At 42.1% G+C, this 14,191-nt stretch overlaps 1 protein-coding gene across 3 annotated transcripts in view; it reads right to left on the bottom strand.

Moving 5' to 3' along the window:
• SSPN (sarcospan) overlaps positions 1-14,191 on the bottom strand; it is a 114,862-nt gene that overhangs the window by 5,857 nt on the left and 94,814 nt on the right. For all 3 annotated transcript variants that reach the window (XM_037514201.2, XM_054696344.1, XM_054696345.1), the window contains exon 2: positions 4,412-4,498. In XM_037514201.2, coding sequence (XP_037370098.1) covers positions 4,412-4,498 — 87 coding nt within the window. The remainder of the gene's footprint in view (positions 1-4,411; positions 4,499-14,191) is intronic.

The following is a 14,191-nucleotide window of genomic DNA, read 5'->3' on the forward strand; positions in this document are numbered from 1 at the left end:
GATGCCAAGAACTAAATTAAATCGTGCTGGTGAAGCTGTACATGTGCACCCACTGAGGCTGCATTAACAGGGCAGTCAGCACAGAACTGGGAATCGTTTAATCTGGGAACATAGGTACATTGAAGCCTTTACCAGCAGGGAAAACTCAAATTAAAGTTATAATTTCCCACCTGAGAGTCACCTGCTTAGTAGAATGGCCCCAACTGGTGTTTTCTCTACACATTTTACTGAGCGCAATGGCTCGAATCAGGGAGGTCCTGTAATAATCCTCCTACCTCTAACACACCCGCACAGCCTTAGATAGATTTCTAGAACATTCCTTGGTATCACATCTTGAAGTAATGACAACAATCCCTCAATCTCAATCCATAAATAAGTCAAATAGTTGAAAAATATTTCTCTCTCATAATCATCATAAAAATTTGTTGAATTGAGAAGGAGAATGGCCATTTTTAAAAGAAGACTATGCTGTATGATTTCATTTACATGTGGAAGATAAAAGAAAGAAAGCAAATGGGCCAACAAAACAAGACAAAACCAACCCTTAGATTCTAACAACAAAATGGTGGTTACCAGAGGGAGAGAGCGTGGCCAGGGGGTGGGAGTGGGGGGATATAGGTAGAGGGGTTAACTATATGGATGGTAGTGGGTGGTAACTAGACCTCTGGTGGTGGGTGGGGTGTGGCATGTACAGTTATCCAGGTGTGAAGCTGTGCACCTGAAATGTAGACAGTCTCGTAAACTAATATTACCTAAAAAAAATTATAAATAAAATACACAGAGCAATAACTGTTCTTTATATATACTATAAAGGGTCTGCCTTACAGAAAATAAGACCTTTTAGACCAAATACAGCAGTCTTGTGAAAAGTGAAGAGCACAATCGGGAGCCAGACTACCTGAGTTCAAATCCTAGTTCTCTCATTAGCAAGGACCTTGGGTGAACTAAACCCTTCCACAAGTACCTCCATTTTTCCATCTGTAAACTGGGAGTACTGGTCACAACAGAACCTACTTCACAGGGTTATAATAAGGGGCAAAAGAGTCACCTCTGTAAAGGGCTTAGTACTGTGTCTGCTACATAGTAGCACTTTTAAAGTATTTTTGTGAAATAAATAAACAAATTGGTAGAGAAAGAAAGAGCTGCCAGTTTTCAGGACTCAGACTATCAGCTTACTGGCTTTGTCTTTGTCATGTGGGAGTAACAATGCATACTTGGCTTGTAGAAATGATGTAAACATTTACACAAACACGCTGATTACTCAATTTTAATTGCGCATTTTAAATATGCTAGAAGTGAGTGAGAGCACCAAAAGCCCAGTCCGTGACTCTTCTGAATGTGCAGACGTGTTCCCTGGTGCCTCTGTCAGGCTTGGCCTCTCTGCCTCTCCCACTGGGTGAAAGCGTCTGGCCAAGTAAACACGAGTGCACCACGGAATCAAGTTTCTTATCCATGTTCAGGCATAAATACCACTCGCTTCCCCAAAGCCTGCGGGCCACATCTGCAGCAACTCATCTGACAGCGACAAGCTTTGGGGGATAATCTGTAATTTAAAATCAAGTGGCTTGTTTTACCTACCCGGCACGAATAAACTATCAATGAAAGTGTTTACGATGACCTTGGGAGGGCGAGCAAATATATCTTGATAAAAGCCAGGCTGCGCACGTCTGATTAGCTGGTGTCAGCCCGTGCGCCCTGCGCGGGGCGGGCGGGAGGCGCGGTGGCCCCGTTTATGTAACCGCAGCGCCGGCTGGCCCCGCGCACCGCTAATTGGTACCCGCGGCAGCCTCAAGGCTCCGTGACTTCGGCGGGAGGGCGATCGGCTTCGATTTAATTACCTTCCCCAGTGGCTGCTGAGGCCCCTCTGCAGCTCGCCGCGCAGGAGGAGGCGGCAGCATAGCCCAGAGGCTTCCTGGATGTGGGCACGAGGCAATTGCGCCTTAAATGCCCTCGTGGGGAATGTGCCCCAGAGGGTTTCTGCAGGCACATGAACAGGACACGTTTCTGAAAATCAAGCTGAGCCTTGAGAAAGCAGAGCCACGAGGAAAGGCAGAAGGCCGAATCCTCCGCGGACTGGCCGCTGCAACCCAGGGGCCAGGGGCTGAGCGGAAAGAGAAAGGAGTCCCGGTGGGGTCCGGGATCTGACAAAGGGCCCCTGGAGAAGGCTGTTCTAGCTTGAGATTAAAAGACAAGCCCCTGAGGTTACTGTGCCTAAGAAATAGAGGGTGTGTGTGTGTGTGTGTGTGTGTGTGTGTGTAGGGTATATGTGTTGTGGGTATGTGTTTTTGTGTGCATGTGTGTTTATGAATGCACTGGCTAGTGTGAATGGGTATGTGTGGGTGTGTGCATATGTGTGTGTGGTGTGCATGCACCTGTATGTGTGTAAGCATATGCAGGGGGGTGTACACATGAGCCTATATGTGTTAATGTGTGTGCATATGTCTGCATAGTGTGTGGGTGTGTGTACATGCATGTGCAGTGTGTTGTGGCACATATAGGCTACAGTGGCATGCTGTCATCCTCGCGTCACTGACTGCCCTGGTGATCCGGGCCTCCCAGAGGGAGAAATAAATTCTGCAACAAAACTTAGTCCAGGGTGTCAACAGTGAGGCCCTCTGGCACAGCTCTGCTGGTGAAAACACGGATGAAGACACACGTCACTCCTTCCCCGAATGGTATGAGCAGCCCAGGGAAGCCTGCTGTAACTGCTGTGCCTCCAGAAAACCTGGAGACTGAGTGAGACTCACTTCCAACCTGAAGAAATTATACCAGGCACTCTAAAGAGAGCAGGAGTATCAGAAAGGGTCACATTCAGGAGAAGAGAAAGTGCCTCTGTATTGGTCATGGCCTGTCACAGGTGAAAAGAAAAGATAGTTAATGAGATCTTCCTTGTGGGGGATTCCAGCCTGGCTGACACTGGCAGTGATTTGTTTGGGGTTTGTCTCAGTTTTGGGGTTTGCCCTCACTCCTGATTTTAAGTGCAGATTTGAGATGGCTTTCGGGCCTCCTAGCCAACGCTTTTTGCCTCTGCTGTTTTCCTGGGCTCAGAGGACATTCCATGTCCTGATGACCTAGGTCAGAGTATTTTCACCTAGGGATGCCTGTTTCTCCGGCCTTCTTTTAAGGAACACTGTAAAATAGAAAAGGTAAAGCTTCTGATTGTAAACATATCTATCATTTTTAAGAAATACCATCCATTAATTTTTAATTAGAAAAGTTAAGCCCAGTGAATGGAGAACATTTTGACATTAGAGGGGAAAACTCCAAAATGCAGCTATAATCCAACCACTCAGAGATAACTCTGTTTTCTATGCCCATAAGAGCTATATTTTTCTTCTGTAGGATCATACCATGCATTTTGTGCCGTCAACTTTTTTTTTGGTTAGTTAATATGATGTGAATATTTTTATTCCATTAATTATTCTTTTACAACGAGATTTATATGTATTGTGTATATCTGTATCAGCACATTGCTTTTTCATGTCAACAGTTTCAATATAATAGAAGCCCCTAGTATCTTATTTTCTGCATATTCCTTATTTCCAAATATAGTTAACTTACTCTTACACCTTATACTTTCTTGGTTTAGTGTACAAAGGAGGATCTAGCGTCTATGTGTTTTCTTGTGGGAGAAAAAACAATGTGAATGGAGCCCTCCCCCGCCCCCCAAAAAAGCACATTACACAAAGCTTTTTGTTCTCTGGTACAGCAGTTGAAAGAAAATGTAGGAATTTGATTTCTACTAGCTCTGATTGTTGAGTTGAGTGTTTATCTCCCTAAACTCTGAAAGGGTGGGTCTATATTTTCCTTTGGAGTAGATTCTACTGTGCAGTGAAAATGGTGTGTACTTGAATTGGCCCAGACCAAATGTACTATCTCTAAGAGGGAAAAAGCAGAGGCACAAGAAAGCACACATACTTGCTAAACCAAGCGTAACCCTACCTCCCCCTCTGCCCTCACACTCTTGGCACAGGTAACTTGGATGCACCCAATGTACTTTTTCTGTCTCAGTGATCCCACCTACAAAAGGAAATACACTTAGACAGCTTCATTACTAAAATATTTTCAATAACCCCCGAGATATGGAAGTGGGCACTGATAGAAGCCTTTTCTCTGGCCAAATGTTGTGTTGAACTGATGAATTTTCAATATTCCTTTTAAGGGCACTGAAGAACAGACTTCATGTGCTCCATGCCAACCCACTTCATGGAAATGAAAACTTAAAAAGAAACAACAACCCAGCATTACCTTTGGGGTCTGGATGAATGCCCTCCTAAAACATTTTTGGCCTGCCTAAAAACGCAATTTCTAGTCTAATCAGATATTCAACCCCTTAAAAGGCACTCCTTTATTTTGTGCGTGTATCTCTTCCTATGTGATGATAAAAAAAAAAAGAAAAATGACAACTCACTTTCATAGCAAACTGGATACATGTCCGTTCGTCAACTTGATAGGAGACACAGAGCATAAACAACCCGAGATAGGCCACCACACAGACCTGCAACGGGAACAGGGACGAAAGGGCGTTATCAGGGCACATCATGTATTCTGATGGCATCAGTCTCAAAGCCTCTCGCCAGTTCCATCCTTGTTATCGAGGTGTTCATTTCATTTACTATCTTTATGTGCTATTTTTACCCCTCAGCTTGAGGAACAATTTTAAAAACAGTAACCATGAACTTACTTCCAGTTAGCCAGGACTTACGACATTGTTTTGATGTGCCAGGTGCTACGCAAGGCCCTGCAGCATGTACAAAGATGAACACAATTTCTTCGACCTCAATAAGCATGAGGTCAATAGTGTTCCACCTAGTTGAGGCCAACATCAGTGTAAACACTATTCCCAGGCAGGGTGCTACATGTTAACCGTTATTCAGAGAAGTGTAAAAAGAATGAAATAACACCCAGGCAGGCCGTTACAAGAAGATATTTCTCAAGAGGTGGACTTGAAATGGACCTTGCAAGGGATGCTAGTAATAGTAGTGATCCCTAACATTAACTGAATACTCGATTTGTGCTGGGGCTCTCCTGAGGGTATAGGCCTGTATGGATTTCCTTATATAATCATCACAAACCCTAGGAAGTGGGTGCTATTAGGATCTTCACATTATAAATGGGAACACAGAAGACACAGTGCTCAGGATATTATCTAACTCATCTCAGCAAGGTTAATACACCAGCTGGGCCAAAGTGCAGGTGGCAGCAGGCAGAGAGAGTGAAAGAGGTGGCGAGCAAAGGCACAGGAGCTCGACATCATGACTACGATATGACTGACCAGAGCTGCCTGGAAAGGACGGCAGAGAGTGATCTCCAAGGTTCTGTGTGTCAATGAAGGAAAGAGAGGGGATCGCCTGGCTGGAGGAAGGCAGGTAGGAAAAATGGCAACTTGGAGAAAAAAAGATAACTCAAATTTGCCTTTCCTTTTCACTATGATTTCAAGTTTCCAGTCAAAGAATTACCTATTCATACTCAGTTCTGGAGACCTTAAAATGTTGCTAAGTTCTGCTTTGGGATGGAAAACAAAATTGCATTAGCTGATAAGCACCATTTTCCTAGACAGATATTGGAAGGGTATCTGGAAGTCACCTGGAAAATCATTCAAGTATTCTAAGTTCCTAACCCCAGAGGCCACATCACACCAGGTACCATCCCTGTTAGGGTGGTAGAGCTATTTACCTTCAAAGCCAACAGAGCATTTTCTTAGTATTTTGTTGTAATGAGACTGCATTATCTCATGATGTAAGTTTCAGGTGCATCATCATTACACGTAAACATATGTACATGCTACATTAAGGTCACCATTAAAAGCAATTCTACCCCTCACCATACAGAAGACCTCTAAATCTGACTTACTTATCTCCCTCCCTCTTTTCTCTGGTAACCACTAACCTGTCTTAGACTCCAAAACTCATTTTTGCCCCCTTAGTGCATCTTTATTTGTAACACAGCTGCCATTTACAAGTCAGAGAAGTTCTTTTTAAAAATATTAAAAGTATATATTTAATTAAAGAACCAATTTGAGAACATATATAAGGGACTAGGTATCTCACCATCAGAATCCACAGAAGAAATCCAAGGGGACTCCAAGGGAAGAAAAGACCGGGGTTTTTTGTTTGTTTATTGGCAGCAAACCAGATGGCAGTCTCTAAACCTGCTTCTGTGGGGCTCCTTGAGTCCCTGAGCTTCTTTCTGCTGGCGCTCCCTGTTCAGTGTGGGTCCACGCCGTGGTTCACAGAACCCTATCCATCCCAGGAGGCTGCTATGCTGAAATTGGCAATTGCTGAGGCTTTCCTCTTTGCCTTTACATTCAGAATCTAACTGAGCAGATTAAAAACTAGACTCTCTGCTTTGCTCGAACACATCTGCTTGGATTGTTTCTCCTGCCTTGCAGCCCTCATTTAGCCTGCTTTCCTGCAAGCTGCTGCACTAGGACCTCGGACAGCATGTTTGAGCATTCATCAATGCAAGGAACTTTGTCAGGACATACAACAGTCTACAATGATCCAGCGGGAGAGAGGACAGTGAAGCGACAATACCATGTAAACCTGGAACCACATCTGCTGTTATAGATAGAAGCTGGGAAACTTCCTGGAGGAAGTGGGTTTTGAAGGACAAGCAGAAATTAGGTGAGGAAGAGCAGTGAGGGTATGTGGAGGCCCAAAATGTGGAGAAATGCAAAGTGAACATGGGTGGATTCGACAGCCCCGGTGCAGAGGATGAGACGAAAAGGAGAAAGATGTGCTTGCAGAGACAGACAGAAAGTTGGCCCCTGGGGCTTTTATTTCAATCACACAATGGTGTCTCAGTTTTGTCTTTTTAGAATGACTGTTCCCTCTGGTTGTGAGGAGTTGGACTGGGGAGGGAAGACCAGTGAAGAGGCTATTCTTCATTTCTGGAGAAATACAGGGCGCCCAGGCTGTTGCAGTGAGGCAGACAGTGGGTATATGACCCAGTATAGTTGGTGTGAGAACCAACTGGAAGGGCTGAGGAGAGGAAGGGCGGGAAAGATGCTCAACTATCTGACTGGAACCGTCAGCAGGATGGTGTTGAATTTGAAGAGACAAAAGATACAAGAGGAAGCAGACTGCAAGTGGAAAATGACCACACCCACGTGGACTCAGAGATCAACCATGTGGGCCTAGAACTCAGAAAGGAGGTCTGGGCTGGAAATCAGCACCATTAATCATCAGCGCAAGTGAATCCTGGACCATCCAGGGTCTAGTAAGCACAGAAAAGGGCCAAGAAAGCTTCCCAGTTTTGAAGAAACTTTGACTCTTAGCTTCCCATTTTGTTTACATTTTCTTTTTATTGAGGTAACATTAGTTTCTAACACTGTGTAGGTTTTAGATGTACATCTACATCTAAACCCTACATCTACATCTGAACCCCACATCAACTGTATATATCATCCCACACCCACCACCAAATGCCCCCTCACCATCCACCACCACCCAGTCTGACCCCTCTACCCACTCCCTGCCCTCTTCTTCTCTGGTAACCATCATTCTATTGTTGGGGTCTAAAGGGAGGCTTCATTTTCATTTTGTTTACTCAATTTTTTTTCTCTATATTCTCTATATATTTTCTCTGTACTCCATAAATGACTGAATCATTTGGTATGAATCTTTCTTCTTTGGGTTTATTTCACTTAGCATAAGCCCCTCAAAGTCCATCCATAGTCTCACAAATGGCAAGATTTAGTCTTTTTTTTTTTTTTTATGACTGAGTAGTATAGAGACCACATCTTCCTAATTCATTTCTGTCCCAGGGTGTTGGGTTGTTTCCATAGCTTGGCTGTTGTGAATAATGCTACAGAGAACATAAGGGTGCATCTATCTTTTCAAATTAGTGTTTTCATGTTCTTCAGGTAAATATCAGAAGTGTGATCACTGGATTATTTGATATTTTTTTTCATTGTTAATTTTTTCTTTTTGTATTGAGTTAACATTGGTGTATAACACTATGTGATTCAGAGGCAGGATCACAGCTCCTCTGACACATCCTCTGACTCTTTTGAATAGAAAACATCTCAAACACACTTGTTATTTTGATTGTAAATCATGCATGTCTAAATATTATAACACTGATCACCCTTGTGGATTTTTAAATGGAGCATTTGCTATGGAGCCTGAATCAATTCAACATATTTTAATTTCTGATAGGGCTTCATGGGCTTTAAAGAGGGGGAGACTTCCTTTTCTCCCCTATAGCTTTGCAATACTTCCTTACCAGCCAGTTTATTGGTATTGGGTGTAAGCACTTTCTAGAAGGGCAGTATTTACTGCATCCTTAAAACTGAAGACTTTATGGCCATGGGCAGATTTCTCACCAGACCAAGGGTCTTATTTCCAAAGCAGGCAGGATGTGGACATGTCTGAAACACAGCATGTTCTGACATCACAGGTAGGCAGGGGGAGCGCATGTTAACAAGCAGTGCAACCCACCAGACCTATCAGAAACAACATTCCTGGAGCCTAAGCCAGGGCTCCCATTAGATATGGTGAGGCAAGTCTCATGCAACAGAAAAGAGGCAATTAAGAAAGGTTTTCAAGAAAGCTTTCACTGGACCAGATACCCAGGCCTGAGATGGATGGTGTATCCCTCACTACAATGCCAACGGGAACTGAGAAACCAGTGCTGCAAAGGCAATGGGGTGCTGACCCTTGAAGAACGTGCAAAGATAAGGTTCATGTACAGATGGACAAATAGGTGGATCAGAAAAATTGACATAATTTTTAATGGCAAAAAGAAAAAGACAACCACCTTTTTTGCTAGCCTCATTTTCCATGTGTTTCTACAATTTGTTTAGCATAAAGAGAAAACCTAAATCCTGAATTCCACATTCTGTGGAAGGATATTCTTTGCCTGCACGCTGCATTCTCCCATGAGTTCGAAAGTTAAACAGAGTTGGGACACTCTCTGAATGTTAAGTCCATCTCCAGATGCATGGGCCCCAAGTCTCGTCACATACTGCCTTTGTTTTTGTTATCTGGTCTACTGAACCTGCAGTGCCTTTTGCAGGCTGGCATTAGGAATGAAAGGTGAATACAGGACCAGTGTCTTAGAGATTTACCTACGTATTGTTTTTCCTTTTCATGTTGGTGTGGCTAGAAGTTATCACCTTAAAACATTTTGTGAGAATGTGAATTATTGGTATTTACTTCTCTCCATGTCATACATATTTACATTCTAGTCTTGTGACATTCACACAACCTCCAATTTATTTGTTTTCTTCTTTGTGTTGTCAACTGAGCTGCTTGACAGGGGTATCGGGGGAATACAACCTTCCCCTGTCAAGTGTCTTTCAAGGTTTCTCTCCTCCTTCCATTCCCACCCCCTTTCAGTTGTGTACCTGAAGTGTGACTCTGTGTCTGCAAGTTAATCACCCTTCACCTCTCTGTATTGAAAGTGCTTTAATTCAGTCAATACAGTAACACCAGGAACTCTTTTCTCATGTTTGCCCAACCAATTCATCAACTGGAGATGTAACAGAACCATAAGTGTTTCTCTGGATGTTTCTTAAGAGAATTTATATGTATTTTCATTTATTTAATAGGAGTTAAAGGAGAATGCTAGAAATCATTTTAACAAATGACAGATATATTGCAATCTGTCAATTGAATGCAGTCTAAAGAGAACTGCTGATTAACACCGTTTTAAATAATACACAAAAGATTTCATAAGGATCTATTAAAGGGTGGTTATTGAGTGAAGATTTCAGAAGGATTGGGTAGAATATTTTAGCATAACTTGGCCATTGTTACTGCATTCTCGGTGCCACTGCCTGATAGAAGATGAAGTCTAAGACAGTAGTTCAGAGTTACATGGAGGGTCCAGTAAACATGGTTCCATCCCTAGAATTTCTGATCCAGTAGGTCTTGGGTGGGGACTGAGATTCTGCATTTCTAATAAATATCAAGGTGCTAAATACTGATGCTGCTGGTCTGTCCAGGTCACACCCTGAGGACCACTAGTCTAAGCTAAACACACAGTCTTCTAAATGCTTCCAAATGTCTTTCTCTAAATTAGGTTACAGGTCCAGAGCTCACTGACGAGCAGTTTCCTGTAGAACTTATTATAAGTACCAATGAGATATAATTACAATAACAATAACAACAATATATAAAAGGTGTAACATAATAAGTATAATATAATAATAGTAATAGTTACCATTTATGGGCCTTTATAAAATGTTAAGCTGTCATATATGTCTGCATTTAATCTCAAAAATGTATTTTACAAGGGAGAGAAAACTGCAGCTTCAAGATATGAAAAGGACAAGAGATACATTCGTTGCACCTGAATTTTTTTTTTACCATTATGTAAAAAGGTTTTGACTCTTACAGTTTCCTCACCAAAAAATGCAGTCTGTGCTATTGTATGAACCCTTAAGATTGGCTGGGTTGGGGACGGTTTCCCTTTATTGCTACTTAATGTGACCTAATTACAGAGCCTGTACCCTCAGTCTGTCTGCTTGGTGGACTGGGAAGTGTGTCTAAAGTGTCAACTAGTGCGACACGGTACCCTGCTAGTGTAGACAGGCACAGCTCACTCCAAGCCCAGGTAAAGCAATTCCCTCCAAAACTGGACTGGACCACCTCTACAGGGGTGTACAGGTAAACCTTTAACAACCGGCTGCTGAGGCGGGCTGCTATTTATCACCTTTGCTGCTTTCCATGGTGTAAATACTTGTACCACAGCTGGTTTCAAGCTACTGACACAAAGACACTGAACACAGAACTGGGGATAGATTTGCAACATCCGTCTTCACAGACCCAGGGGAGGTACCCCTGGCTCTCTGTGCCTCTTCCACGTCATCTGCCTCTTCTGGCTTCTTGTCTTACCAAAGACATAGCTACCAAGTGGGGCTGGTTTGTAACTACTGAAAAGCAAAGTCTGGAATGCTCTCTCTATTTATTTAATTTTAGGTAAGTCTAACTTTATTGCTCACAGTCCAATCTTTCAGACTTTACAAATCAGCAACTTCTTTTTCACGGCCTACTTCTAAATATCACCAGACACCCCTGACACTCTCAGATAGTGTTTGGCTCAGAAGGAAAATTGGTGAGAATACAAAGAGTTGCAGGCTCTTAGGAAGAATCAGGCAGGTGGCATATGATTCTTTACTAAATTATTTGGAATCCCTGAAACCAGCCTACAGAAACACTCCAAAGGTTCAGGGAGGAATCCTCATTTCCTCATTTGTGGGAAAAGAGTAAGAATGGTTACAACGTAACCTTTGAGATCTTACTGAGGGTGGAGAGCCCATCTAAGAACCACCCCCTCCCACCGCCCCCAGACTGTCAGCCCACTACCCTCATTGCCATAGGCACTAGAAGGGTGAAGAACAAGAGAGGGCCCATGCCCTAGAAATTTTCACTTTAATACCCACTTTGCAGAGCAACTGGGGGAGAGGAAAATAATTGTCATGGGTAATGTCAAGAGGCCGGCCTAGACAATGTATTAGAATAAGCAGACAACAGCAGTACCTACAAATCCATCCTCACTGGCCACTCATCAAAATCTCTAATCCTCTTTACAAAATAGGGGATATGGAATCTTTTTTTCTCCATCATGCATTATCTTTTAAAGACAATTTGTTGTTAAACATGGTAGAATTCCGACGTTATCTCCTCCCCACATTTTATTATTAGCATTATTAATAATTTCAATGATTATGTTTAGGTAAGTTAGATAAAAGCACTTAAAAATACCCTTTTCTCTAATTAGCTAAAGTAAGAAAGGTGAAAATAACTCTCAAAAGATGAAGGTAACCCTAAAAGTTCTTTCAACAAGTGGTAACTTACTTAGTTCTGTAAAGATCAAGTATCAAGCTATATCACTAAGGGTTGTGGAGTCTGTTTCCACTCTATTCCTGTACTAAGTTATCTTGGACAAAATTATTCAATCTTCTTAGCCTCAGCCTCCTTATCTATAAAATGAAGACAACAATGCCTTCTTTTGATAGTCAATCCAAGGATTAACAGTGATATAAATAAGACTAGAATAATGCAAACAGCGGAAGAATAACTGGTAGCGATTATTACTTTATTACAATCAGAGTCACTTCTAAGTTCATGACAGTACACCATTTACAGCAGATTCAAGGACTCTAAATGTTTCATCAACTTGGCCATGTTTAAAACACAGAACTGGTGAGAGATTTGATAACACATGGGCTGTCTTGGTTACAAATATCACACCTTCCACTGTGTATTAGCCCCAGTGGATGCTTGGAATGATCTTTACATTTGTGTAGGAAAAACTGATTGTGAAGTGGAGATGGTTTGACACTGTAATGTTAAATAGTGAGAGTTTCACATACCAGACTATAACTAAGCCCTTTAGATAAACTATTCCATTTAGTCTCACAAAAAAATCCTATGAGGTAGTTGCTATTATTGGTCCCATTTTGTAGATGAGGAAACTAAAACTCTGAATGGTTTTCTACTCAAGATCGCAGATGAAGAGCCCATAGTGGTAGCTACTGACAGCGAGCTTGCCTGGAGGAATCCTGAGGGCAGTGTAAGGGGAGAGAGCATTGCAGAGATCTGGGGGACATAGCACGTGCACCTCTCCGGAGCAGAGTGACACAAAGCACCCCAACTCTGGCGGCATGGTGTGAAGAAGACTCTGAGATCCAAAAGAATGTCCCATCTAGGACTTTATAATTTTAAGGATCATAAATAATGCACCTGGAATTGTAGTAGGTTATTTTTTTTCATCTCATACAACCTCAGATTGTGTAAGAATAACTAACTCTGAAATTTGAGCTGAAATGACTAATAATATATAAATGTAGCCCTCTATCTCATCTTAGAAATAGTGCCATTCTGTTCACTTACCAATTTTCTTCGTGTACCTATCACAATGTGCCAGGTACTGCCTGAGGCTCTGGAAAGACCACAGTGAACAGAAGAGACAAAAAAACATTGCCCTGATAGAACCAATGCTTTAGAATGGGGAGACCAGCCACAAACAAACACAGCAGCAGATACACTACTTGAGAAAAGTCTGTGAGTTGTTGAAAAGCTCTACAGAGAACACAGCAGTGAATGTCATAACTGATTGCTTCCACCAGTGTGAAGTATGGTGATTAGCAAATACAAATCATAAATTCTTAAAGTGATATGTTCCCCCTAAAAGATGAATTGGCAATTCCCAGCAACCACTTAGAGAAACAACTCATAGAATTTCCTTATGAGGGGTTACTGGTCCTGTTATCCCCACAGCATGACCCAGAAGTAAATGCAAGCTTCACCCTCACTGGCTCCGGAGACAGGCCTGGGAGAAGTGCGTAACCACATTAAGTTTTGCAGCAAAATGGGCCACATACCTCAAGCCAGAGACCAAGGCAGTACACCTCAGCTCTGGATCTGACAGAATCAGGTTCAAAAGCCACCTCTACTGTTTCCCAGGTTTTGATCTTGCACAGTTAACCACCGTGAGACTCAGTTTCATCATCCTGGATAATAACAACACCAACTTCATAAATTGCTGGTAGGAAGCCATGAGACAGCACACAGAAAGGCCATGTACAGAGTGCCAAGGATGAAGCAGTGAGCATATATTTGTCAAACAAATAAATGAATTCACTCATTAATGATTTGCGCGACTTTTGTTTTCATAGTAAGGGCTCAATAATGTCAACATAAAGTGTTTGCAAACACCTAAGCGTTATAAAACTTCTGCTTCTTTTCCTTTCTGCTACAAATCAGTGTCCTCTGCACTACCCAGGAAAAGTCAGTCTTGGCAGCCATGCCACGCTTATCTGCGTCTCTGATTATACTATTGTGGTTTTACAAAGACAATCATTTAATTTCTGAAAACAAACAAAAAAACTCTGTTCCACTGACACAGCTTCTGGTCATCATAGATCCAAATTTAATATTACTTTTCACAAAAGCATAATTGAGTCAGCAAAACTTAGTGCACAGATATTGATGGGAATTTCCCTAAATGATAAGCATGTAAATACAAAGATTCAAAGTAAACCAAAGCATTTGTGGCAGAGCTGAACATCAAGATGAAGAGGATAACTATTTGTCTCTAAAAACCCCCAAACATTAATGTGCAGACATTAAAACCCAGAGCATGAATAATTTTGTAAAATGATTTTCCTCGTTTTTTTACAAAATCAAGTTCAAAGCAGTAGCTTCTTTTCCAATATGCCCGAAACTGTAGCTAGCAA

Source organism: Talpa occidentalis, unplaced genomic scaffold (assembly GCF_014898055.3).
Source record: "Talpa occidentalis isolate TD23 unplaced genomic scaffold, MPIMG_talOcc4v2.1 talOcc4.16, whole genome shotgun sequence".
NCBI classification, from domain to species: Eukaryota; Metazoa; Chordata; class Mammalia; order Eulipotyphla; family Talpidae; genus Talpa; species Talpa occidentalis.